This window comes from Carica papaya, chromosome 1 (assembly GCF_054855325.1).
Source record: "Carica papaya isolate Zhongbai chromosome 1, ASM5485532v1, whole genome shotgun sequence".
NCBI classification, from domain to species: Eukaryota; Viridiplantae; Streptophyta; class Magnoliopsida; order Brassicales; family Caricaceae; genus Carica; species Carica papaya.
In genome coordinates this window covers 30,134,160-30,159,596 of record NC_142309.1, presented here as the reverse complement: position 1 = coordinate 30,159,596, position 25,437 = coordinate 30,134,160, and the positions used below count along the sequence as shown (strand labels likewise).

At 35.2% G+C, this 25,437-nt stretch overlaps 3 protein-coding genes across 6 annotated transcripts; 1 reads left to right on the top strand and 2 right to left on the bottom strand.

Moving 5' to 3' along the window:
* Nucleotides 1-1,847: 1,847 nt before the first annotated feature.
* Nucleotides 1,848-7,942, bottom strand: LOC110818142 (putative methyltransferase PMT24). The gene is made up of 9 exons (XM_022046906.2): nt 7,625-7,942; nt 5,836-6,902; nt 5,613-5,762; nt 4,901-5,171; nt 4,692-4,802; nt 4,367-4,541; nt 3,053-3,322; nt 2,449-2,643; nt 1,848-2,357 (listed from the first exon to the last, which is right to left on the bottom strand). The coding sequence occupies exons 2-9, from the start codon at nt 6,871-6,873 to the stop codon at nt 2,129-2,131; spliced, it is 2,439 nt and encodes an 812-aa protein (XP_021902598.2). The 5' UTR covers nt 6,874-6,902; nt 7,625-7,942; the 3' UTR covers nt 1,848-2,128.
* A 933-nt stretch (nt 7,943-8,875) lies between these two features.
* On the top strand, nt 8,876-14,768 carry LOC110818153 (STAY-GREEN-like protein). Of its 3 annotated transcripts, XR_015814394.1 has the most exons (7): nt 8,877-9,202; nt 10,194-10,370; nt 10,650-10,808; nt 10,945-11,091; nt 11,396-11,569; nt 12,430-12,598; nt 14,041-14,768. XR_015814394.1 is itself a non-coding variant. In XM_088210478.1 (5 exons), exons 1-5 carry the CDS (start codon nt 9,065-9,067, stop codon nt 11,513-11,515), a joined length of 741 nt encoding a protein of 246 aa, XP_088066604.1. In that variant the 5' UTR covers nt 8,877-9,064; the 3' UTR covers nt 11,516-11,737. The 3 variants fall into 3 exon arrangements, 1 of the variants encoding a protein (XP_088066604.1); XR_015814396.1 differs by lacking the exon at nt 11,396-11,569 and having other exon boundaries at nt 8,876-9,202; XM_088210478.1 differs by lacking the exons at nt 12,430-12,598; nt 14,041-14,768 and having other exon boundaries at nt 11,396-11,737.
* Nucleotides 14,769-15,310: 542 nt separating this feature from the next.
* On the bottom strand, nt 15,311-24,305 carry LOC110818148 (TOM1-like protein 3). Of its 2 annotated transcripts, none has more exons than XM_088210476.1 (10): nt 24,073-24,305; nt 23,404-23,568; nt 22,455-22,533; nt 21,989-22,087; nt 21,774-21,887; nt 20,374-20,519; nt 19,061-19,142; nt 16,796-16,881; nt 16,518-16,709; nt 15,311-16,067 (listed from the first exon to the last, which is right to left on the bottom strand). In XM_088210476.1, the coding sequence occupies exons 2-10, from the start codon at nt 23,511-23,513 to the stop codon at nt 15,434-15,436; spliced, it is 1,542 nt and encodes a 513-aa protein (XP_088066602.1). In that variant the 5' UTR covers nt 23,514-23,568; nt 24,073-24,305; the 3' UTR covers nt 15,311-15,433. The 2 variants fall into 2 exon arrangements, with proteins under 2 accessions (XP_088066602.1, XP_088066601.1); XM_088210475.1 differs by having other exon boundaries at nt 23,404-23,555.
* Nucleotides 24,306-25,437: the final 1,132 nt, after the last annotated feature.

Genomic DNA, 25,437 nt, shown 5'->3' with positions numbered 1-25,437 from the left:
TTAGGAAGTAGAATCTGAGTGTCTGAAGCTTGAGGGATTAAATATTTGAATACTCATTAGTTTAGAATTCTTTAATCTCTCTAGTCTGCAGTTAACAACTTTTTGCTGTCAGACTTTGTTCAAATCATTTAATAACTAGTGCGACTAACTACATAATATAGTATATGAAAGTAAGAGCAACAAAAACAACCATATATATTTAATTTGATTAGTCTATCTAGTATATATATATATATATATATATATATATATATCGACTCACCTCATGGTGTTCATGCCCTCTGAATAACATCATCAGCTAGGATGCATAACCCTTTTGCTGTATCATTCCCAAATAAGTAATCTATATTAAAGATAAAAATGAATTAATTCCATATTCTAAGCAACTCCCAATTCCTATCAACTAACTTCTCAGAAAACCCCATTTTCTTTTTTTCATATTTCTTCACAAGACCCAGAAAAGAAGTGATTTATTAATGATGTAATGTCCACATGCATGCATCTTTGCCATTCAAAGTCAAGAACCCTACTTGATAGTCTTAATTTAATAATTACGTGCATTGCATTTATTTTAGGTTAAAAAAACAAGTGCATGCTTGTGTGTGTGTGTGTGTGTATATATATATATGTATTTGCACGGATGCAAAGCTTTATAAAAACTAGTGAAATTTTAAATATAAAATTTGCCAGTGAAGCCTTGTAACAGAGATCCTAAACCCACCAACTATTATTATCTTAAACCTCAATCATGCAAACATGAGGAGTGTGATCTTTCCATTATATGCATATGGCTCAGAAGCTAACTAAACAAATTTTAAGCAAGAAAAAATGGAACAAGCTTTAAGCGCAGTCCAATTAAAAGAAACATCTTGAAACTTTTGTATGCTACTTTGCCAACAAAGAGAGTTTTTTAGGATAAAAGATTCAAAATTTTATCAGTAAGATAATATGATACTAATCTGAAAAAAGCAAACAGAGTTTATTGAAGCAAACAAACAGGGTACTTTTTAAAAAGTAATCAAAGGTCCAACCACGAAGAAAGGACCTAAAGTTTAAGACATTGGTGTATAATCAAAAGGGTCGGTTGGAGTTTTCACTGCCCCTTAACAAAGAAGAAAAGCTCACTTAACCAAAGTATATACATATATGCTGCCTACCCTATATATTAAACAACTGGTAGGCTGGAAGATTGTCGGGAGAAAGATAGTCCTATACATACATAGGGATGTTTTTGAACAAGAGGAGCTGGAAGCAGGTGTAGTGCGTCCCTTCCTCTCAAAGTGGTTGGGACCTTAATTCTCACTCACTCATTGTGGTCTGTCTTATTGACTAAATTTGGTTTCTATAAACCCTTTAGTGCTATAAAATTACATCGTCTAATAATATAACATTACAGAAATGTTTGGAACCATGGAATTTGTTTTCCCAACTGCTCATCTGGACGAACTCACAAGCAAGATACTAACTTTCACAGGAGACAGTTTTTATTTCAAGTTCTCATATTCCATATGTTACAAGAGCAGGTTCAGTTTAATATGTTTCTTATCACTTGTAGTTGCCTGAAACCATGCTCATCCAAATGTGAAAGATAAGGACCATGCTTCCGCTGTCCCTAGCAGGAGACTAACAAATAACGATTCCCCAGACATTACCAAAAGATCCCAGATTCATTTGGCCAGAGTTCCTTATAATATAAAAACATAAATATAGATGTATATATTCTTGATACCAGAATCCAACCTTTGGGTAGCGCAGAATGCCATATGAAGGAATTATATTTAAATCTTGGGAACCGGATACACAGGAACAGTTGGAGTTGAATGGATAGAGAATTTGCACAGAAGAAATGACAAATTCTTGGAACACTTTTAGTATACATTTCCAGGGATGATGAGTTAACAAATCAAGAGTACATTTGACTTTCCTAACATAATGATATGATAAACCCTCCTATGCTACTTTAATAAGATGGCTAAAAGAATAATCAGCCATTGTAATTTTACATTTCAAAATGGAATTGCTACATTACTGATTATATCGAAATTCTTGTGAAATGGAATGAATACCTAACACGCTATTTCGACCAGTGTGGCAACTTTTGACAGTTAAACTGACCGAAACATCATCTCTAACTAATGGCTGATGGTATCATTACAGCCTCTGTGGGACGCCACCATTTCTTTTGAACGCAAAGCAACCCTTCCTTATCTTTTGAATAGATCATTCGGATTTCCCACTTCAGAGATTTTGCCACACTCTCAATCTCACTGATTGTTTCAACATTGTCCCTCACGATCAGCTTTCCTTCTGGCCTCAAAATCCTATCAACTTCTGCAATTACAGGCACTAAATTGCATCTGCTCCCAAAAGCAAATAGCATTTCAGATCAAAGCAACCAAAGAAGCATCTTAGTCAAGGACCTATTCACAGAAAAGAAAAAATTTCTACCTTTTCTTGAGACTGGAGAAGAGATGATCAGCATGAAGAAGATCATAAGTTCTGGGGTAGGTACTGAATGATGCACACCAATCATGATATATTCCAAATAAGCCCCGTTCATATATTATAGGAAGTGTGTCAGGTGAATCAATTGGAACAACATTCATGACCCATACTTTCATGTCCTTCAGTGCTGCAGCAAACCTAACCATCAAATTAAAGCATAATAAAAAGTTAAGATTTGTTGCAAAAGCTTCTATATTTAATTCTTTTTTTTTCCTCGAGGAAAAAGCTTCTCTCTTTCTAACTAAACCACGAAAAATAGAAAAAAAAAAACAAAGCCAACATGAACGAAACAAAGCTATGAAGGATGTCTATCATCATTCACCAAATAAGAATGGTATGCCACCATCTTGTGCAGACTATGGTGTGGGATAACAGGGATATTCCCACCTACTAATTTTCTCTGAGCCACCAGAAAGTAATTCATAGCACAGAGAGACTGGCCAACGGTTACATTCATGTACCCAGGTGCTCTAGAAAAAAGAATCTTCTAGAGATGCTAGCAATCGTGATTAGGAAAAAAGGGAATGAAATGTGCAAAATTGCTTACCCTCCATATACAGCTCTCATGTCCATGACATTCCTTACGGAAGACCAACTGATTCCCATCCCATTCAAATAAGATTCTGAAACAACATTTTTCCAGTGCTTGTAGTCAGCAGCAAAATCTTCTGGAGCTGCTTTCCCATAAACTCCTACTTGAGAATTCAACCAGTAGGGTGGTCTCTCCAACCGCAGTGGCCATTGCTCGGGCCAAGAAGCTCCTCGCTTTGACGCATCTTCTGGCACTTTATGCATGCATGCCTGAAGTGGTACATTCCTGAAGATGCACACCAATGAAAACACATATAGTCAATTGAAAATCAGACTCTCTCGTTTGTAACACTAGAATACTCTTTCATTGCAGTGAGTTATTCAATAGTGGATCAGATACTTCTTCATGCAATTGATAGCTTGATACAGAAAGCTGTGGAAATACCTTTTTCAGAGACTGGGTAATAACAGTATTCTCACGTTTCCAAATATTTATTCCTTTTTGCAACTGTGAAATAAAAATAGTCTTTTTGCAATTCTAAAATAAAACAGAAAGCTATGGAAATACCTTTTTCAGAGACTGGGTAATAACAGTATTCTCACATTCCAAATATTTATTCCTTTTTGCAACTGTGAAATAAAAATAGTCTTTTTGCAATTCTAAAATAAAAAAGACTGCGTTCATATTAATACGACATTGTTATTTAACAAAAATTAGAACAAAAATGGAGATGCTTATCCCCTTAAATCCTACTTCTTGCAACCTCTCAAGTGCTAATCATATCTATCAACCAGGCAGAGATACCATGGTTTGCTACCCTGAATAAATTAAACTGTTCTTAGCTCTCCGAAGCATTTCTCTGAAAATTAACTTATAATACTCAGACAAATACATTTCATAGGAGTTTTTATAGTTGGAATTTACACAGGTGTAGCGCAAAAAATATAGCTTGCTCAAAGTCTGCCATTCATTGTGCAACTGAATGACACAGAAGAGAAAATCAACTGCCTGTGTAAATAATAATATTTGAAAATTGTACTTTTCTCTTGGTGATAAAAAGAGATGCAATGTCATCCCCTCAATATCACAAGGTGGAGAAACATTATTGGCATTCCCATAGATAATGAATTTTCCAGGTATGCAGGTTTCTTGCTTTCTAAAATTATTTGCATCCAGAATAGAACATGGCTGTAAGAGAAGCATCATATCTACCTAATTTCTGAGTACTTGTTTCAGCACTCTATTAGTTTATGAAATTCTGCATTATGCATAGAATTTAAGCCAGAGGATATGAACGTGCAAACATTAATACTTGAAAGATGAATATACCAGGCAGCATTAGAATCGTCGGATTCTTCACAAAGTGGAGGCTCATTTTGAGGCCTTTTCTTGTAGCACTTATTGGAAGTTGGCTTTTGAAATATTGCCGCACCAACACCATTCAGTTGGTCCTTTCCAACCACCACCAGTTTCCAGCAGATTGACTTTGTTAGCTTAGACATTGCTGCCATCAAGACAGAGAAAAGAAGAACAGACATGTTAAAATAAAATGTCATCCCAAATTGTAATTATGATGAGACAAATCCACTGTGCTTCTGGTCGATATAAAACTACTCTGAAGAGAAATTGTACACATGGATAAAAGTATATGGACCTTTCCAAATGCCAATATCTTCTGGAAGCTTTTGGTAAACTGGAGTAGCAGACCAGACAAAGTAACCACCAGGTCGCAAGACGCGATTCAGTTCTAAGAGAAGTTTGCCACCTGCATGTTTTGTGAAAAGTTTTCTCCAAATCAGAGATAATTTAACTTGCAATCACTGTAAACCAAACAAACATTCGGAACTTAAGTGAAGAAGTCACCTTCAATATGCCAAGGAACCCTGCAACGTGCACAGTGGACAACGTCAAAGACAGAACTAGGGAAAGGCAGCCTCTTGGTTCCCATAACAGATGATATGGCAGGAATTCCACGTTCAAGTGCAAACTGAACTTGGGCCTCATGCTCATCCTTGGGAGCAAATGACATTGCAAGAACATCTTTTTCAAAAAGATAACCTCCAAAACTGGCTACACCACACCCAACATCCAATATCACACGAGTCCTGTTTCCCCATGCAATATCAGGAAGCAACTGCATATACAAATAGGAAATATATGTTATAGTTGCTGAGTAGTGATGCAAGAAAAGACAAAAGCTAAAGTGCAAAACTACCTAAAAAATCAGAAGACATAATTTATATATTGCCAATCTAACATAAATTCTGTCATTCATAAATATTCAACTACTATTGAGACAGACTCAAGGATATAATTTATACACACAGTCATGAAAATGCCTATGCAAAAACGTGTTTGCTTGTAATCTAGAACACAATGAGGAAAATCTACAAGAGTCGCATTCATAGTGTGTAAACAAATAAACAATAGAAATAAATATATTCACAGTAGAACAAAGAACTATTGTAAAAAAGCTCATCCTTTTTACAAAAGTGAATAAACATCTGGCAGAATAAAAGCAACTTAACATTGTATGAAAATGACATTTCAAAATGAAAAACTGAAGATTACTCACATTCTCAATGAAATCAATGTAATGAAGAGCACCATGTTTAAACTGAGTTCCACCACCAGGGAAAGTAAGGTATTCACCAGTAACTTTGACCCAGTTTTGGTGCCCCTTTACCTGTGCAAGCTTGGTGTGGGGAATGTTGTAGTACCATATCTGCATCAGACAAAAGAATGACAGTTATAACCAAAACCAAACTAGATGTTCAATCACCAAAAATGTTATCAACCTTTTCCCTGCTTTTAGGCCACTTAATTGACTGCTTATATCCTTCGGGCAGAGGAACAAGACAGCTAGGAGCTTCATCAGGACAGTGCCTCTCTCGATGTTCATAGTGTTTCGTACTGTGAAGCTTTTTAATAGTCTGCCAGTTGTCGAGGCAGGGGATGTAATCTGGCCCAGCAGTGGTATTGCACAGTTTCCACCCAGAGCCATTTTGATTGTTAGATATCAATGACTCTTGTGATTTCTTCTCGTTCTGTGACTCCACTGCTTGAGTTGACCACGACCCACTATCAGTATTAGATTCTTTTAAAAGCTCTGCTTGGGCACCAGCAGGAAAAAGCTCACCTGAAGCCTTATCACTTCCTTCACTTTCACTGTTAGTCTCCCTGTTGTTTTGCTCTGAAGACTCTGGATTTTCCTCCGTTTCACTAGCCTTTTCATCATCCTGCTTTATTCCATCTGAACTCTCCCCTACCTCTGTGTTCTTCTCATCCTCATCTAACTCAGATTTATTTTCACCTGGTTTCTCCTCCAGTTCAGTTTGCTCTTTTTCATTCCCTCCCCCGCTTTCTCCTTCTCCAGTTTCTGAATTTCTCTCTCCATCCCCTGAACTCGATTCTCCATCTTCAGTTTTTTCATTTCCATCATTTTCACTCAGATTTTTTTGTTCCTCTTGGGATTCAGTCTTCTCGTCAGAATCTCCCCTCAAAGAAATTTCATCTGGCTTTTGCTCAGCTGAATTTTCCTCGTCAGTGGTGCCTGATGCTACTTTCTCCTCAGGGCTATCTTCTTTTGTCGCATCGTCTGGCAAACTATCAGAGTTGTCTTTAAAAGACTTAGAATCACTCTCTTCAACTGTATGCTTGACCTCATGTGTAGTTTCCTCGGATGGCACGTCTGAGTTCTGAACTGAGGAAACTGATGAAGTCATAAGCGCCCATACCCCAACTAAACAAACTGCAACAAGTGCAACTGTAATAATTGTTGAACAATAACCTGATGACCTCCTCCCATCTACCCGGGAATATTTCCCAGTAGCCATGAAGCCAAAGTCCAGATAATTATACACAACTGGAAAAGCAACAATTGAAAACAATAAAAGAGGTTGAGCCCATCAAACAAAACTATGATAAGTTGAAGATAACAAATACAGGTTTCAGAAAGCGAAACAAAAGTACAAACTTGATTGCCTGAAAACATTAAAACTCAAAGGGGATATGAAGTGTTGGTCAAAACTTAAGTGTGAGGAAATGCATATAATCGGGTCATTCTGTTCCAGATCAAGCTGTCTTTCACGCTCATTAAACCACTGAAAATACAGAATTCTCACTGATGACGACCAAGATAAACATATTCTTTAATCTCACTCTCTTTATTTTCTCTTTCTTCTTGACAGCCTCTCGGCCTCTTTTTTTTTTCCAATAAAAAAATAACAGTTCCAAACTCCAGTAAGGTTCTGCAGATGAAAATGGTAGAAAAGCAGCAGAAAAGAGAAATAGAATGAACATCTAGATCTAAACAAGCAGAGTAATGACTGCGAATCACAACTACTGCACTCATGTCAGTCAAGGAAGCATCAAACTAGAGTGCCGATCAGTAAATATGAAACAAGAAATAAACAGTCACTTTTGCAGAAGCAAAATCAGATCCATAAACTTTGAGGATGAAGAACACTCAACAAGTAAAAACATTAAAAAAAATATATAAACAAGAAAAGATGAAGACTTTTGCCATTGAAACTTGAAACAAAGAATTCCCACATCATATAAGAGGATAAACAGTTAGAAAGATACCTCAGTTGATGAGCCAGACAGAAATCAGAAGGAACAAAGAGACATATAGTTGAGTAGGGCAAATTAAAGGGGGACGAGAGTGGGAACGGGGAAGCTAGAAAATTAGGCTGATCCTCACTCTCAGAGTGGCATGTGGGTGCTCAAAAGTAGCAGAGTTTTTATAGGATATTTTCCATTGGACAGCTAAGGTCTACGCCATCTTTTGATCCAACATTTGGACTCCGAAAGATCTATTTACAAAGCCATCACATGTCACTTGGTTTTCCCATCAAACTATGCAAATTAACAAAAGGTTAAAATGGGTTGATCCCCAAAAGTATATATAATTTTAATAGTTTTGTTAAATTAAGAATCAAGCATTACAGACTTAAAAGTAAATTCGTTTATACAGTCCAAGAGATAAAAATCATAGCTTTTTTCATTTAAAGAAAAACCAGTTGTACAAACTGAAAGGGAAATTTCTTAACATGCATATATATATATATATATATGTACACATAAATGTGAAAGCTTTGAGGGGGACAGCTACTCGAGTGATAATAATGAAGGGTTAAACGCGTGAATGTGAAAGGTTGTGGGTGAACGAATTAGATGTGAAGGCGATGCACCGACACCCACAAAATGGGCCTTGACCCACTTCTTGAAACAAAATGGAATTCTCCCTACTTTTTTAATGATGAATTAAAGACATAACATTCTCAATACATACATACATATATATATTGACCCACATATAGTTTTTATTTTAAAATAAAAGTGGTAATACATCCAAAAAATTTACATATACTAAAAATTAAATATTAGTTATAGGGTTTTTTTTCCTTGGTCAAAATTATTGCTTATATGGGCACGTGAAACTTTATTGTGTTTGTGATATAATGTCAATAGACACATATATTGTTATGGGGTACCACTACGAAATTACATGTAACATTATTTATATTCATATTATTATGTATAGTTTCTGGTTTTAGTTTATTACATTTATTTTCTATTCATTCGTTATATATATATATATATATATATATATATCTATATGTGTGTGTGTGTGTGTGTGAGGAAAAATAGAAGCCACGGCAGCGCATTATCCAAGACGCGGATAAGAGGCGTTATCGAATACTGAGTCTGTTTGCTGACGTGGCACTATGACGTGGCATCTGACGTGGCACGACTTTCGGTTTGGGCAAACAACGAAAATCCGAAAACAAAAAATTGAGTGGACACAGATTTTGTCAATACCTGTCCGTCCACATAGCCAGTAATATGGTCTCTCCTTCTCCACATCTTCTCCATCTCTCTTCTTCTTCTTCTTCTTCTTCTTCTTCTTCTTCTACTACTTCTCTCAATTCTCAATCTCAAGGTCCAGATCAAGAGAAGCTTACAATGGTGGACTGTGAGAAATGACGAACAACAAGCGTCGTAGCAGGTTATGTCTTTTCCATGGCCTGTCATCACCACTTCTTTTCACTCTCTCCGCATTTAAGCTTCCCCTCTCACAAGAACGCACATTTCAAGTCGTCTTTCAGAGTTGGGCCTCTTTACTGCTCCTCTATTACCACCAATACTCTTGTTTCTGAGGTTCATCTTCTCTCCTTTCTCTTCCTCGTATCTGCATTGTTGTGAATATGATTCTTTGCTAGACATCAGTTTCATTTTACTTGATTGTTTCTTTATCTGCTTAGTTAGTACATATAAAATTTGGGTTTAGGACTTTCATTTGTTATACTGCTTGGGAAATGAAATGTGCCATTATTTCTCACGTTCTTGGTAAATTTTTACATCTGCTACTCACTGCTATTTCTAATTTTGTTGATACATCCTGCTTCATGGATGTGCTTAATTATTGTGTTACATCTTTTTGGCCCTGATAATGTGTGCATAGTATCCAAAAAACCCACTACTTTGAAGTGTCCATCTTCTTTGGTTTTTAGAAGCAGGATTCGTGCTATTTCTACCATAAGTAAAGAGCCATTAGCAATCACGTTTTTTCTCTGTGTATCACGTAACTATTTGCATTGTAAAGATGAAATAAACCTTTCTATGTAACGATAAATTTCTGTATAGTCTTAACTCAGAAAACTTAGAAACACCTTTTTTACTTCATGCATATATTCTAGAGCAAGAAATGATTACTTTTCAATATACTGACATTTTTGACACAGTAAGTCTAGGGGACATCAGGGAAACTGGCGAAGAAAAAACACGTCAAAATGCTTGTATTTTAACACTTCCATATAAGTTTTTCTCCTTGTTTTTTTGTTTTGTGTATCTATTTGTTGTTTTCATGAACTAGTGAAAGAACTGTTATTTATTTCACTCATCTCTTCATCTAATATTTCAGTTGAAAAAGCATCTTTTTATCTCTGATGCCGATGCAATCTCTTTCTTTAACCTGCATAAGTTATTAATGTTGTCCAAAGTTGATTTTAACATAGTTCTCAATAAGTTATTAAATTTATTTAGTATTTGTCATTTGTTTTCAAAACATGATTGATTGTTTCAAGTTGTCCAGGTGCCTTCTTTTTTTTGGCAATCTCTTATGCTCTGTGTTTGGATTGGATTTTCTTAGGCCGTAAGGCTTCTGGGTCCTCCAGCAAATTTTGAGGCTTCAAAGCTGGAGGTTGTTTTCTTGGGAGAGGGGTTGAAGAAATATTCCACTATTATCCCGAGAGTGTACATCCTTTCACATTGTGACTTCACAGCTAACTTGACATTGACAATCTCCAATGTGATCAACATTGATCAGGTAACAATTCATATTTCGTATTTGCTTATTGATTTGGCATTTAATCTTGTAAATGAAATCTAAAGCTTCCACATGAATAGTTGGTTTCACATCTTTTGTTCAAAAATTAAGGTTGTTTAATTTTAAGCTTATATTTGGGTATGCTGTTACTGCTATGAACTATGGGACTGGAAATTTGTTCACGGGGCATTTTCTTTTCATTCATTTGTTATAGTTTTTAACAAACATTTGATATCTTGATTTCTATAGGATGACTGTTTTTTGTGCGGGTGACGACAGTTAACAGGTTGGTACAAGAAGGATGACGTGGTTGCTGAGTGGAAGAAAGTGAAAGAAAATATGTGCTTGCATATCCACTGCTATGTAAGTGGCCCAAATAGTCTGCTTGATCTAGCTGCTGAGTTCAGATATCATATATTCTCCAAGGAATTGCCTTTGGTGAGCTCCTCTTTAACAATAATTAGAACACTTGAATAAGCTATCTAAGATGGCATTGCCACTTCTATCATCGCATAAATTTCATTCTCCCTTCCACACTTTGTTGAATTTTCTCCTGTACTCTGATGCAAGATAGGTACTAAAAGCTGTGCTACATGGAGATTCAGTACTCTTCAGAGACCATCCTGAGTTAGTGGATTCTTATGTTTGGGTTTACTTTCACTCTAGCTCACCTAAGTACAATCGCATGGAATGTTGGGGACCACTAAAGGATGCTGTAAAGGTAAAAGTCTATCGCCAATTTACATGACCTGATAAACAACTAGACATATGCATGTGTTGCACTGCTTTCTGAATAATCCATGTGCTAAATCTGTTTCCATTGGTAGAAAATGGATCTAAATCTAACAAACTACAACATCTGCAATAGCTTGGAAAGAATTTTCCCTCTCTCCATAGCTTTGTAATTGAACTATCTAATTAAATGACCCGAAGTAAGGCCTTGGTCCAAACCTGTTGAGTTGAGTTTCCTAAAAAATCATATGCAAAAGGTTGCAAATGTCATTATACTCTCTGTATTTTGGCAGGGAAGATGGGAATATCAGGTTCAGGATTTTTTCACTGTAAATGAGGATGGTTCACGTCCTCCGCAGAGATGGAGAAGACCAAAATCCCTTTTCCAAGCTCTTTTCTCATTTCTTCTTTAAACATATGTTGGCTTTTGGAAGCCCAACTTGTTGAAGGAGGCAGTTCCCATTCAGGTAAAAGATCAACAGAAATTCCAAAAAATCGGAGCAAACAATGATTGTTTCAATTCTTTTGTACTTGAAACAATTGTTTTAACTGGAAATATTACTCCACAAGTCTTGTCTAAGACCAGCATCTGTCATTTGTTGATAGTGAACATCTATGAACCCTTCGTAAAACTACCACATGCCTTTTAAAATTTTTTTGAATCTGATTTCAAATTGTCAGACGTCTTCAGGGCTGTTTAAATCAGGAACTCCTTTTTCTTTTTTCCTGGAATGAATAGCTTTTGTTATCAAGAAGAGTTCTTTAGTGGGGAAATAGTAAGAACATGGAGAGTGATTTATATTCATTACAAATTGGTGAAAACAAAATTTTTAAGGTAGAGAGGATGAATGTAACTTAACATATTACATGTAAAATTGGTGCTTACATGTATCTTCTTAATCTCATGCAGATGAGACTTATATGAAGCATTAACTTTAGTGAAGCATTTACCCACATGATACCAACTTACCATGTTAACTGTGAAATGATTAGCTCGGTAAAAATTTATTTACTTGGCAGGAATAATTATTTAATGCAGCAAAGCTTCTTGATGTTTTGATAATTAATCTACCTAAAAACCAAACATAGGGATTAAATTGTGGCCTTAAAAGGACAACATAAGCGGTCCAAAACAAACTTGGTGTCTTCCATGGGCAAAAAATTGAAGAAGATGGCATTTCTATTTAATTACAGACAATTAAGTGAAGTTGGTGTCGAGTGGATGAAAGTGGGAGGAAGGTTCCTCTTCTTTACAAACTTAAACAAGCCTAAGAAAAAACTACCATATATAAAGCTTTAGCCCCCACTGACTTGATTTCTCATGCAGACTCTTAATTTTCTGCTTCAATGGATGTGAAGATGATTGTTGAAGTCACAGGGCTGGAATTGGCATGGCAGAGAGCAGTTACTAGCAGGAAGAACACGGGTGATCGATTCCCTCCCATTAGAGGAAACATCAAACGAAAGATCTTCACCATTTTCTGCGAAAAATTGAGGTTCGCCAACCAATTTATGATTTATTATCTTCGTAATAGTAACAACAAGAGCAACAATAACAACAACAAGAATAATCAGTAACGTTGAATGTTGATCGATTCTCGTAACGCATGTTCTTGCGTTGAACGAAAATTAAGTAAAAAAGTTGTAAAAGAATGTTCTCTTGAAGTTCTTATTAATTGTCTATATATGTTCAACTACTTCAATTTCTTTTAAATGAATCAAATATTACGGTAATGTTTCTCGAAAATTGGTTTCTTCTCCCATTTCTTTAATTGTATTTTTTAAAATAGTATTATTATTTTTTATTCAAATATAATTAAATATTTCTCTCAAAATTTAATTGTTTGATACGTAGAAATTTATATATTTAATATAATTAAATTAATTTTATTTTTTTTACTTTCAAATTCATAATAATAAATTTGTATTTGCATTTATTGATAATGGACACAAGATCGTGTTAAGATCGCGATGATAAATTTTTTTTTTAAAGTTTTGATTGAATGGCCGAATGCCCTTTTTTTCCTAATTATGATAGGATAATTTTAGGGTGATTTCTCCTTAATTATGATAGGCTAATTCGATATTAATTTCTCTATAATTATAATAGAATAATTTTTTTTTTTAAATTACAACTATACAATCATCCTACGGAAAGGTAATATATATATAAATTCAATAAATTGACCATACAAAATAAATGCTTGTCATATATGGTAGCATGCCTCTAAACACTGGTTGATCGAGAAACATTAATTTGTCAACAAGAAATTGAAGATGGGGAAGAGATATAATATGAGTATTTACAACTTCATGAATATATTTGTACGGGAGAGTAATCAGATCAGATTGAAGAAATCTAAGCTTAATCAACAATCTACGAAACTAAGTAATCTTAAAAGCATACGATAAATATTACATGATATTTAAAAGATTCAGTGAAGATATTCAAAAATATAATCTTAATTTCTACTCTTCTATAATATCAAAGAATTCCGATAATATATATACTAATTAATAATAAAGTGACGAGTATTACGACAATCCATCCAATTTAAATCGTTAAAAACATTAAATTACATAGAAGACCCAACAAAAAAGAATAAACCTCGATAAATAGTACTCCGAAAATACCAAATGATGTAATGAACTGTAGGCAAGTGAAAAGATGTCAGGTCTAGATAAAAAAAGAGGTACTTGCTTGTCCATCATCAACTAAATCATCATCATCATCATCAAGGGATATATAACCGTCCTATCTTCCTTGCATCCCCTCTTTTTATTCCAGTTTAACATGCAGGTAATAAGGTCTTTGAGCAACGAGTAGCTCATATGTCCAACCTGTCCACATTTGAAACAAACTCATCTTTCTCACCTGGGGAATTTGGATGATACCAACTAGGAAATTTCTCTCTTATTTCTGAATCCGTTTCTGCAGGTCCTCAAGAGATAATTCACAGGGACTAGAGGCAGGTTGCCAGCCAGCACCAATGCTGAATCTGTTCGTGTTAGCCCCCTTCTTCCACCCCCACATTCGTCCAAGAGGCCGGTAAGTAGTGATGCTGGTGTAATTGACTATCTCAGTGGAGATGCTTACAAGTGTGAAGGGTCACCCGAACCAGAGCATTCATCTTTTGCAATTCCAACTCTCCATCGAGACCGCCTTCGCATGCCACCAACTCTTCTTCACCGCCAATGTTTAGTGGACAGCCTGTATATGATGAGCCGTCTCCCTTGAATAAATCTGTTGAGCCACTGCCTCCAGCTCCTTAGGATAAGGATACCCAGCCAAGTGGGAATCTTCCGCCCCCACCTTCCAGGTATAACCAACGGCAACAATTCTTCGAACAACAGCATGCCTTCCTCGGCAGTGCTACACAGTCAAGCAGCGGCTCTGGTTCCTCTTATGATAGTCTGATTTGGCAAACACAGAATCTCACTATAAATTCATCTAAACCAACAAAAGAAGTTAAACCAGAAGATACCCTTTTCAAAGACCTGGTTGATTTTGCCAAAGCCAAATCTTCACCATCATCATCGTCTAAACCAAATAGGTCATTTAGAGACATGTCATTGTCACTGTGAACTGTTTGAGTGGGGCACTATGCAAATGTTCTAAGTTCATCAGGTTTTGCGTCAATAAAGTTCAAACTCGTAATTTTTAAATGTAACACAATAGGTTTAACCATTAAACAATTGTATTGATAATGCACATTATTATAATCGGACATTTTAATATTTTAAAATAAAGAGTATTGATTCTTCTTTAACTAATCTCAATCATAAAAATGGATTTCCAATAAGTATACATATACATAGACATAGATATATATATATATATATGTGTGTGTGTGAATTGTTGATAAATTAATTGAAATTTATAAAATTTCTTGAATATATAATTTTTTTTTTTTTTCAAATGTCATTTCTTTTTTAAGCAAAAACTTTAGATTAAAAAGTACATATTTCTAATAATTACGAATTCATTTGTCAACCCCAAATCATCTTTAATTTCGAATAAAACTTCAGTGTCAGTTAAATAAAGAAATAACCAAATTAATTGGGAAACGAAAGCCTTTAAAAAATAAATGGAGCAAGATCCTAACACCTTTTATGAAAGAAACAATTTAACGTTCACTCAAGAAGATGAACAAAGCAATATGCCTCAAATAACTAGCTAAAATACAGCATGGACAAACCACAACACGAAGTCCAAGGCCACTTTATTTAACAACAGGAAGAAGATATAACAATCTGACGCAAAGCCTGATGAACCAAGAATATTTGCATACTGTACCACTCAAATAGTTCACAGTGACAACTACATGTTCTCAAAATGACCTATTTGATTTAGACGATGATGATGGTGAAGATTTGGCTTTGGCAAAATCAACCAGGTCTTTGAAAAGGGCATCTTCTGGTTTAACTTCTTTTGTTGGTTTAGATGAATTTATAGAGAGATTCTGTGTTTGCCCAACCAGACTATCATAAGACGAACCAGAGCCGCTGCTTGACTGTGTGGCACTGCCAGGAAAGGCATGCTGTTGTTCGAAGAATTGTTGCCGTTGGTTATACCTGGAAGGTGGGGGCGGAAGATTCCCACTTGGCTGGGTATCCCAAGGAGCTGGAGGCAGGGGCTCAGCAGATTTATTCAAGGGAGATGGTTCATCATATACAGGCTGTCCACTAAACATTGGCGGTGAAGAAGAGTTGGTGGCATGCGAAGGCAGTCTCGATGGAGAGTTGGAAAAAGAGTGAGTTGGAATTGCAAAAGAAGAATGCTCTGGTTCAGGTGACCCTTCACACTTGTAAGCTTCTCCACTGAGATAGTCAATTACACCAGCATCACTACTTACCGGTCTCTTCGACGAGGGTGGGGGTGGAAGAAGGGGGCTAACACGAACAGATTCAGCATTGGTGCTGGCTGGCTTCCTGCCTAGTCCCTGTGAATTATCTCTTGAGGACCTGCAGAAACGGATTCAGAAATAAGAGAGAAATTTCCTAGTTGGTTAAATGAAAATTTAGGAAAACTGAGACAAAGTAGTCATTCTTCCACAGAAGCTTGCTTCAGTCATCCGGGCCGTACATAAAAGCAACAAATGAAAGATTATAGTACCCTTTGGTGCATGCAAATTTTGTTAGTTTTTATTTTCTAAATTTATATGCTTTTCTTGCACAAAATACTATAAATTAATTAACAATGGAGTGAATAATAGTAAAAATGATCCTAATGAAAATAATGATAAGACAAGAAAATTTTAAAATGTTATTTTTAGTATTTTTAGAATCTATTTTGTTTGTGCTTTAATTTATTATACAAATATACAACTCTAAGCTACTTTCATGAATAAATACATGCACATATATGGATTTAGAAAATGAAACTAAAAAATATTTTCATATGTTTAAGTACACCTGTGAGCCAGCTGGGCAAAATCATCTTCTGACTCATCCTCCTCTTGATTAACATTAACAAGTGGCACAGCAGGAGTTTCCGTTGTAACTGCTGCTGCAGTGGGGGTACCTTTCACAATATCATCATGCCGACGAAGAACACGCTGTAGGTTATCGTTCAGTGCCAATCCCTGACACAGAAGTTCCTCGTCCCTGAAAAAGGAAAAGCACAGAAACTATTAACACTATCAGTATCAATATACCAACAGTACAACAACTATATTGGATCAAATCCTTACACAGTATTATTCACAAGAAGCATGACACGCTTCTGATAAGATTGGCATTGGTCAACAAGGTCAACAATCACTTCTTGCTTCACTCCCTGCCACAAAATCCAGAATTATAAGGACAAAAAAGATGACTATTCCATTAGGCTGTTTTCCTTTGTTTTCTCTACCAAGCAGTTGAGAACAAGACACTCGGGATATGCATAAGGTAGTGATATCTGAAATCTCCAAATCTGCTACCAAACTATCTGAAAAACCTCGGTTGGATAAAAAGTAAATGGTGTAATTACTAATTACAAAAAGAACAAAGCACATTTCTCCCTTGCTGCAGATGGATTAGGTTTATATTTCCTTAAAAGATTAGAATTATTATTTTTTAAATATAAAATTATTAGCACTACTTAGAAGTCTACTATCATGATTTTAATTTTAGTATTTTATTCTTTTATGTAGTTCTATTTTTATTATCAGTATCTTTTTAGTTTAATCTTATTTGAAAAAAAACTGATCCGAACGCATTATAAATACTTTTGTAATTTTACCTTGAGAAAGTTCAGTCATTCAATAAAATATCTGAATTTTTTTTTAATTTTCTAGTTGTACAATGCAAAATTTGTGATGCTTAAGACTTCGTAAATGTTATATCTAACAAACCCCCCCCCCCGGTGTCATATCAAGATTTTTATCTCTAAATGTCCATCATACAGTATCAAAACGAAAGGTTCATATATCAAACACTCAAAATCCCACATCATTGCAGAGAGCTACTCTGTCGCGTGGCGCTGGTTTGCTTCTCTTCCTCGATGCCGCTGGTTTGCTTAGAAGTAGAGAAGAAAGAAGCGTAGAGTCCTGAGGAGAAAAGAGGGATTTTGGGTATAGGTGGGACTGGTCAACCAACAGCTTCACTATTTATAATGGTTTTTTTTTTTTAATTTGTCGACCTATTTGAATGGATTCAAATATAATTTTTTTAAATATCACGTCGTATAATACGTGACATCTAATATAACATTCAACTTACAATCAAACCAAGGTGTCATGTGTTAGTAATTTAACACGTAACGTCTAAATTAACAGTGTCAACAATTAGTAATAAAATAAATTGAAAACTTCACAAAATAACAGAAACTAATTTAGACCAAAATAGAGGCAATAGCTAATTTGAAAAAAATAAATAGTATACAGACCAAATTATTATTTTAGCCAATATATATGTATCTAGATATAATATACAAGGCATTAATATATTGTGACTACAATATATAAATGAATATAAACATATGTTTGTATACATAAGAGTATATAATATATATATATTTAACAGAAAAATTAATTAAAAAGTGTGATTTGAATTATTATTTGTACAATAGTATTAAGTCATAAAAATTAATTAATTTTTTATTTTTTTATAATTTTAATAATATTTGAACTTTTAATGACAGGCAGTGGTGGAAGAGACAGAGGGCGAAGACTGGAGGGTGGGTGACAGAGGAAAGCCAGCAGGCATCAAAGGATGGTCGATGAGTCGAGACAGCATGTATCCCTTGACACTCCGTCCAAGATAAGGAAATTGTTTGTTTCAAATGTGGACAAGTTAGACATATGAGCTACTCGTGCCCAAAGATCAACAACTTGCAAGTTAGACTGGAATAAAAAGATGGGATGCAAGGAAGAGAGGACGGTTATCTATCTCTTGATGATGATGATGATTTAGTTGACGATGGACAAGCAAGTACCCCTCTTTTATCTGTAAGTAAGATGCATCTTAGCAGCACCTAAAGTGGAGAAACAAGAAAAACCACAATGTCTTCCCTTTGTTTAAGATCCTTCCCTAAAAGAGTCTTATGGAAGTTCCACAGAAGGCGAAAATTGACACAACAATTTATCAATATCTTGATTTCACCCTATCATACTCCTAAACAATTGTGTGTTCCCATTATTTTTGGCGTTGAAAAGAATGACCAAACACAAAATCTGCTAAATTTTATTGGCCATAGTATATTTGTTATTAATTGGGTCCTCACTCTCCTCTGCTACTTGCAGAAACTAGAAAGGTTGTCAATAAGAGGTCTAAGCACAACATCAAAACATCTAAAGAAGCCTACATCATATGCTCAATAATACTCATTACAAACATGAGGATAAAAGTAAATGCAGCACATATTGCCCATCAGCGGAGAAAGGTCTATAAACATGCGGTCTATAAAACATTCAATAGAAATACCAAAAATACATCTTAACATCTTCCAAGAGTATGTTAAAATGAAGACTTACCTCAGGATTCTTAGGATCCAATGCACTAAGCATTTCCATCAAAACATCAGCGAGTCCTCGAGCAGATTGAATCTCTGCCAAGCTGGAAAATTTTATTTATTAATATAGCATATGTTCACGAGCAAAAAATAAAAGCGTGCTTCTAATGTTTAATGGTTTAACCGAATGGACATCACGACAGGTCCAGCTACCAGGTGGGCTACCAGGTCCAGCTACCAGGTGCTTCTAATGTTTAGTGGTTAAGGACTTGGAACATCTATTGCAGAATCCAATCAAGTAGAAAAACAGAAGAATTTTGAAAGATCCTTATCATTCAAAAAATTATACCACAGTTTGGAGGTTTTTTAATTTACTACCAAAGTTAAGCACCATTTTTATAATTTCTACTCAATCTTTACCAGAAGTTCCACCATTTTTATCATAAATCATTCTATAATTAGAAAACACCAGACACAAAGCTAAACCTTAAAAAGTTAACACAAATTCAACTCAAGCAGATGGCAGACCACTGATATGAAATCAGGACTAATGAATTGAAGGATTCCATATCACGAGTACATTAATCAAGCCAGCTGGCCAATTTTTAATATCTAATCTAATTGCATCAGTTCACAATTTTTCTAATGTTGTGTAGTTAACCTAAGAAACTGATTCAATAAAAAATATCGCAATCATCTAGCAAAGCAGCTAAGAAGAATGCTATGGCTAGAGTAGAAAATGAAATGCATCCTCCCTTTGCAAGGAATTGAGGACCACCTCAATTCCTCTTTCTTTATGTAGCAAAGGGCAGTGATTCTTCAAGTGGAACAGAACTTTGCCATCTGGGGAACACCACTATGCCAAAGGCTTGATGTAGCTCTGTATTTTTTCTTAATTTCAAATTTCAAGGAGAAAAGTGAAACGGGAAACAAATTTTGTAGTGGTTGCGTGATTAACAAAATCTCCAAACCTGGCCTACAAGGAAGATATTAACTAAATAATGGAAGGAAGGGATGGGGGACCATGACAAGGCTTTCATAGAACTGAGTTTTAACTATGTTAGAACACTGAGCATCACTGGATATCTTATCATCATTTATTGAGCAAAAGAAAAAGGCTGAATAAGAGCCAACATCTAACATTCTGCAGGACCTCTATAGAGAACCTTAAAAAGGTGCATGACTACAAAAAAGAGCATATAAAGTTCTTAGGAAAGAAGTTTCTTTCTTCAGTATTTCTCTGGAGAAGCACATGTGAAATTGATGTTTTATGTGCGTCCAACACATGCATGTGATGTGTAATAAAAAAGGTGTTATATTTAATTTATGCAGTACCTGAGACCAGAAGCATCTGACTGTAAAGAAGCCTGAATGGCAGCATCTTCATATGGTGAAGTAGGGTGTACAACTGGCTGCGTCTGAGGTGGAGTAAAGAATGGAACAGCATTCTCAGCTGGGGGTGGAAATTCAACTCCAGCAGCCTGTCATTCAACAAAATAGAAGGTTAGATTCATTACATTATGATCCAAACATCAAAGAAAATGATGATAACAACTAGTGGTTTCTCAATATTTGTTTATCACAAATTTCCATTATATCTTTTCTTTGTTATGAAACAGAATTTAAAGGCATTTACAGATAAAAGCATGCACAAGTAATACACAAAGCACAAGACTAAAAACGCTTGCAACTAAAAAATTTCAAAAAAATACACATTGGGAGATTGAAGCTGAAATAGTCAAAGTCGATAATGCTGAAACCATCCAGTATTAGTTCCTGATAGATTGTTCCTTGTCATTCAGTGCCCTGTGGCTCCTGCATACCAGAGGACAGAACCCGGAGCTCTACTCCAAGACATCTGTACCAATTTCCCGGACTACCAATACTGTTCTTAACTTACATACCAAACAGCAATAGAAGCATAGGAAGCCCAAGCCATCTTGCAATGTAGTTGTTGAGAGCAACAGCCTTAGTCAGCTATTTTATAAAAGCAGCTTTTAATATCTATTAAAAACCCTTCACCAAATTTACACCTGTAAGTACGTACAACAGTCCTTCTAACCCCAAAGAAAGAAACAGGACTCATCTAGACTCCCCCAAAAAAAAAGAAAAAAAAAAGAAGTCATGCCTTCTAAAGGTTGTTGATCCCAGCACAGATCCAGCCAAAGCGGACTCATCTACCATCATCAACCTAAAAAGTGATGAACTCAACAAACTGGCTCTTAAAACTCCAAACTTTTAAACAGCCCAGCAAAATAAGCACCTCCAGATTTTGTACTAAAATACCAATTACTAACTTCCCTATACTCATTTGCCACTCTACTTTGACAAGACTCTCCCGATTTATACCAGACCTTCGTATATCTCCCTTATTCTTTTTTTTAGTCAAAATAACATGTTTTAGCACACACAAAAAAGCCAAGAGATAGTTTGCACAAATTCACTAATAAATTCCATGTCTCCAAAAATATCATAGATCTAAGCTAGAAAATCAAACAGTGCAGACCACTGCAGATGATGCATGCATGCTAAAAATAAAGCCACGATGATACCTGCAGCAAAGGGAGGTTCAGTCTGAGGGAATAAAAGGAAACATTTAATGGCACAAATTATGCACCAACACGCTCACAATCGTGTCGAGCTATTTACAACCTAAGAAAAAACCCCAATGTCGAACTTTTCAAAAAAAAAAAAGGAAAATAAAAGAAATAACAGAGGTAAAATGAAGTAATTACCCTCAGTTCATTATATGCAGCATAGTACTGGGGATACCTTCCCCTAGGTCCGCCGAAAGCTTCTTGCCACGTATCTATCAAAATAAGTATCTTTTCCCTGACATTCAAGTCTGGCTGCAGGATTGAAGTAGAAAAATTTTCAATACTGAACAGCTTTGTATCAGAAAATACAAAAAACAGAAGTATGTTCCAAGTGGAGGAAAGACATTAGGCACCTTCTTTTTCACTATTTTAACCATATCATGTAAAATATCACGCTCCACGATCTGCTGAAACACGCTGTCACCACAGTTTTTACTTAGAGTTTCCAATACCTGTACCAATATATTTCAGAAGCTTCTTTATCATTATCTTCATAGCTGGTAATCACTTGGGAACTTTATAGACATGTCACAACCTGCGAATGCCTATAACACTTTCTCTTCATTAACAAGTTAAGCACCAAGCCAGAAACCTCAAACCAAGGACCTGTCACCAAGCCCAGTCTAGAAACAAAAGAAAAACTATCTGATCTCCAGGTAACTTACGATTTGAGACCTTTTTTTAATAGAAGACTTGAGACCATACTAGAAAGCAAGATTCTCATAAGTTCAAATGGAAAATGAAATGATATGGAAAGGATAACAATCAAATAAAACTATATAAAAATGAAAAAGACATCAGGAAAGAAAAAATACTTACAAAAAGAGCCAGAAGCTGTATTTTAGGATTTTTAGTGCCTAGACGCTTCTTGAGTACCTTCATTGCATCTTTTGCTTGGCTGCAATACCAGTTCAGGATGAAATCAAGTAAAAACCTCAAAACGTTCATCATAGTATCACACATTCACTCCTCTAATGAGGATCTAGAGGACCTAGTTTATAATCTAATTAACTTGTAGCATTCTTTTTTTTTTGTACATCAGCATCAGCAGCACCTTGTTGGTGTCCTTTTATATCACATATCATTTCTTAGTAAGAAAGTTAAATGTCAACCCCATGCAAGAGTGCTTGTTAGAGAGAGTATATTATATGTAAATTAGATTAAAGGACATTACAGTGAAATACACTATGTAATTAATTGTTTTTTTTATCTATTTTAGAAAACATGTATATATAGAACTTTAACATTCAATAGAATACACATTCAATCATTCTTAATTTGACATTAGAGTTCTAGGCAAAAACCCTAGGCTTCCCTTGCAAACCCTAATCGGCCTTTATTTTTTAAATAAGACACAAGACCAAAACAAGTATAGGTCAGCACTACTCATCCTCTAAGTTGGCATAAATTTCCATTGATCTTAGAAGCATGCTAAGTTCCAATAGTGAAAGATGGTATTAAAACAAAGATCCACAGCTTTCGAGAAAAAGATTCACACAAATATGGGAAAAAGAGAACTTTAGTTGTAAAAATTTCAAACAACGGCCTCAAATTTCAGTTGAAACAGTAGAATCGGCTTCAAATTAACCAGCAGTTTACACAAGATCACTAACACAACATGCTGCCAACAAGGAATGCAATGAAGAAAAGCAAACTCTCTATTCCACAACTAGCACATCGAAGCTGCCAAAAGTCCATCACTTGTAAAACATTAAAACCAACAAAAATGCACCAAGTATGAAAAATTGTCAAAAATAAAGAATGATACCTAGGATCCATGTTGATGATATCGCAAAGCTCAATGTTGATAGCCCAGTCAGGACCGATCAACATATCATTGGTTGCCCTCTCGGCACAGGCAGCAGCGTTATTAGCCATGCTATCCGATCCTCTTTTTAAGTGCCAAAACTCCTGATCGTTCTGTAAGCAAAATCTGTATTACAATTCAGTCTCAAAATACAGCCAATAAGAAAAATTTGAGGTGCGCTTTATTACTTCAACAGAACAATCGTAAGATCGCATCAGAAACCAGCAAATAAAACCGGGAATAAAATTTCAGAAAGAACAGAGAGCTAGATGAATCAAAATTAAAAGCAAAATCAAGTAAACCCCAAAAGATTTTGGACCATATAACATATTTACCTGACTCTTCCCAGAAAAAAAAAAAAAAGAAATACATATATATATGTATATAAAAGACGCGGCACAAGGATAAAAACTTCACTGGATATCCTTAAACCCACTTACCAAAAATGAAAAAAACCATCTAAATTGCAGGATCAAACCCAAAGAAAGTCAATTATATCTGTTTTCTTGATCTTAAATCTTGTTTTATTACCAAACGGAAAACAGAATCAGATAAGAAACAAGATTTTAACAAAGAAGAAAAAAAGGGGCAAAAAGAGACGAGACGGAAACAGAGAATTCGAAGACAAACCTTGAAGATTGAGTAGATGAGGATCCCGCGAGAAGGTAAACCCTAAAAAGCTGAGAACAGATAGAAAACGAGAATCAGAAAGAGATAACCAGATTTTGTTACGATAGATGTATGTAGAAATGGTTTCGTTGGTTTAATTTATTTGGTCATTTGGTAATAGTTTCTCTGCGTCGCCTTCCCTGTTTGGAATCGACTTGGACTTGGTATTTCCAAGAAATAAAAATTCAAAGTTTTATGAACAAAATAATAATAATAAATTGTATTTTTCGTTTAGTTTCCTAATCACGGGTTTGTCATCAAATGTTAATGTGACAGCCTGTGACGCGAGAATTCAGTTGATGGGTGACCATAAGTTGGCTTTACTTTGGTTCTAAATAGGTGAGCGGTGGACTCGCTGACCCATTGGTATGTCCTCGAGCCTTTACAAGCCAAAAACAAAAAAAAATTAAATTCACCTTAGAAACCAACTCAATTGAATTTACATGTAAGATCAAAACTCGAAATGATAAAAATATATATATATATATATATATTAACGTATATCCTAAACCATAAATCCGAAATCAATAAAATTCTATTAGTTTTTTTTTATTAATATGCTCGGTTGGATTAGTTTTAATCGATTTTTACTCTTTTCTAATTTAAAACCAGATGTTTACGAGAATTGGGTAAAATGAGCAAGAACAGAAACGGGTAATTTGAATGATTTATGCACCATATCAAATTCACGGGTAAATTAATTTTATTTGTTCTATTTTTCTTTTTGCTAAATAAAAAGTACAAATTAATTGTGTTAAAATAATGAAGTTAAACACTTAATGATAAATGGTTTGGTTTGCTAATGATGATTAATTGTGTTAAAATACTCGGTTAATTTCTAACTTCCAATTGCAGCATCGAAGTTGTGTATTTAATTTTATACGTACTATATGTATATGTGTGTATGAATGTTAGAAATACACGTAGACATAAATATTTGACCATGGTTTGACTTTTTTTGAGAAGTTGAATGAAACATAAAATTTGACTCGTAAGCGCGTAATTGACAAGTAAATGAAGCCGAACCAGAATGTGACCCAGCGGTTCACCATCTAGGCCGACCTAGTTCACCATCCAAGCAATTATGCGGCAAAAGGAAAGAAAATTCATAGACCGACCCCACCCTTTAAAAAATTTACGAATCGAACTCATCGTCTTTACTCCATAAAAACTACGAGATTACCAAAATTCATAAATCAACCCAAGTATCTCTACCCCGTAAAAAATTCATGAACCGAATTCATCATTTTCACCCCATAAAAATTATAATATTATCAAAATTTATGAACCGACCCCATCATCTCTATTCCCTAATAAGAACTACGA

What these genes read in the sequence shown, in the direction of transcription:
- LOC110818148 (XM_088210476.1), bottom strand. Translation starts at nt 23,513, where the DNA reads ATGGCTAATAACGCTGCTGCCTGTGCCGAGAGGGCAACCAATGATATG. An exon ending in ATCATCAACATGGATCCTAG is followed by an intron (nt 22,534 to 23,403) that starts GTATCATTCTTT and finishes CTGGTATTGCAG; the next exon opens with CCAAGCAAAAGATGCAATGA. An exon ending in TGGATCCTAAGAATCCTGAG is followed by an intron (nt 16,882 to 19,060) that starts GTAAGTCTTCAT and finishes ATTTTGTGGCAG; the next exon opens with GGAGTGAAGCAAGAAGTGAT.
- LOC110818153 (XM_088210478.1), top strand. Translation starts at nt 9,065, where the DNA reads ATGGCCTGTCATCACCACTTCTTTTCACTCTCTCCGCATTTAAGCTTC. An exon ending in ATGTGATCAACATTGATCAG is followed by an intron (nt 10,371 to 10,649) that starts GTAACAATTCAT and finishes GGGTGACGACAG; the next exon opens with TTAACAGGTTGGTACAAGAA. An exon ending in TCTCCAAGGAATTGCCTTTG is followed by an intron (nt 10,809 to 10,944) that starts GTGAGCTCCTCT and finishes GATGCAAGATAG; the next exon opens with GTACTAAAAGCTGTGCTACA.
- LOC110818142 (XM_022046906.2), bottom strand. Translation starts at nt 6,873, where the DNA reads ATGGCTACTGGGAAATATTCCCGGGTAGATGGGAGGAGGTCATCAGGT. An exon ending in GACGATTCTAATGCTGCCTG is followed by an intron (nt 3,323 to 4,366) that starts GTATATTCATCT and finishes GTGCATCTTCAG; the next exon opens with GAATGTACCACTTCAGGCAT. An exon ending in TTCTCCAGTCTCAAGAAAAG is followed by an intron (nt 2,358 to 2,448) that starts GTAGAAATTTTT and finishes TTTTGGGAGCAG; the next exon opens with ATGCAATTTAGTGCCTGTAA.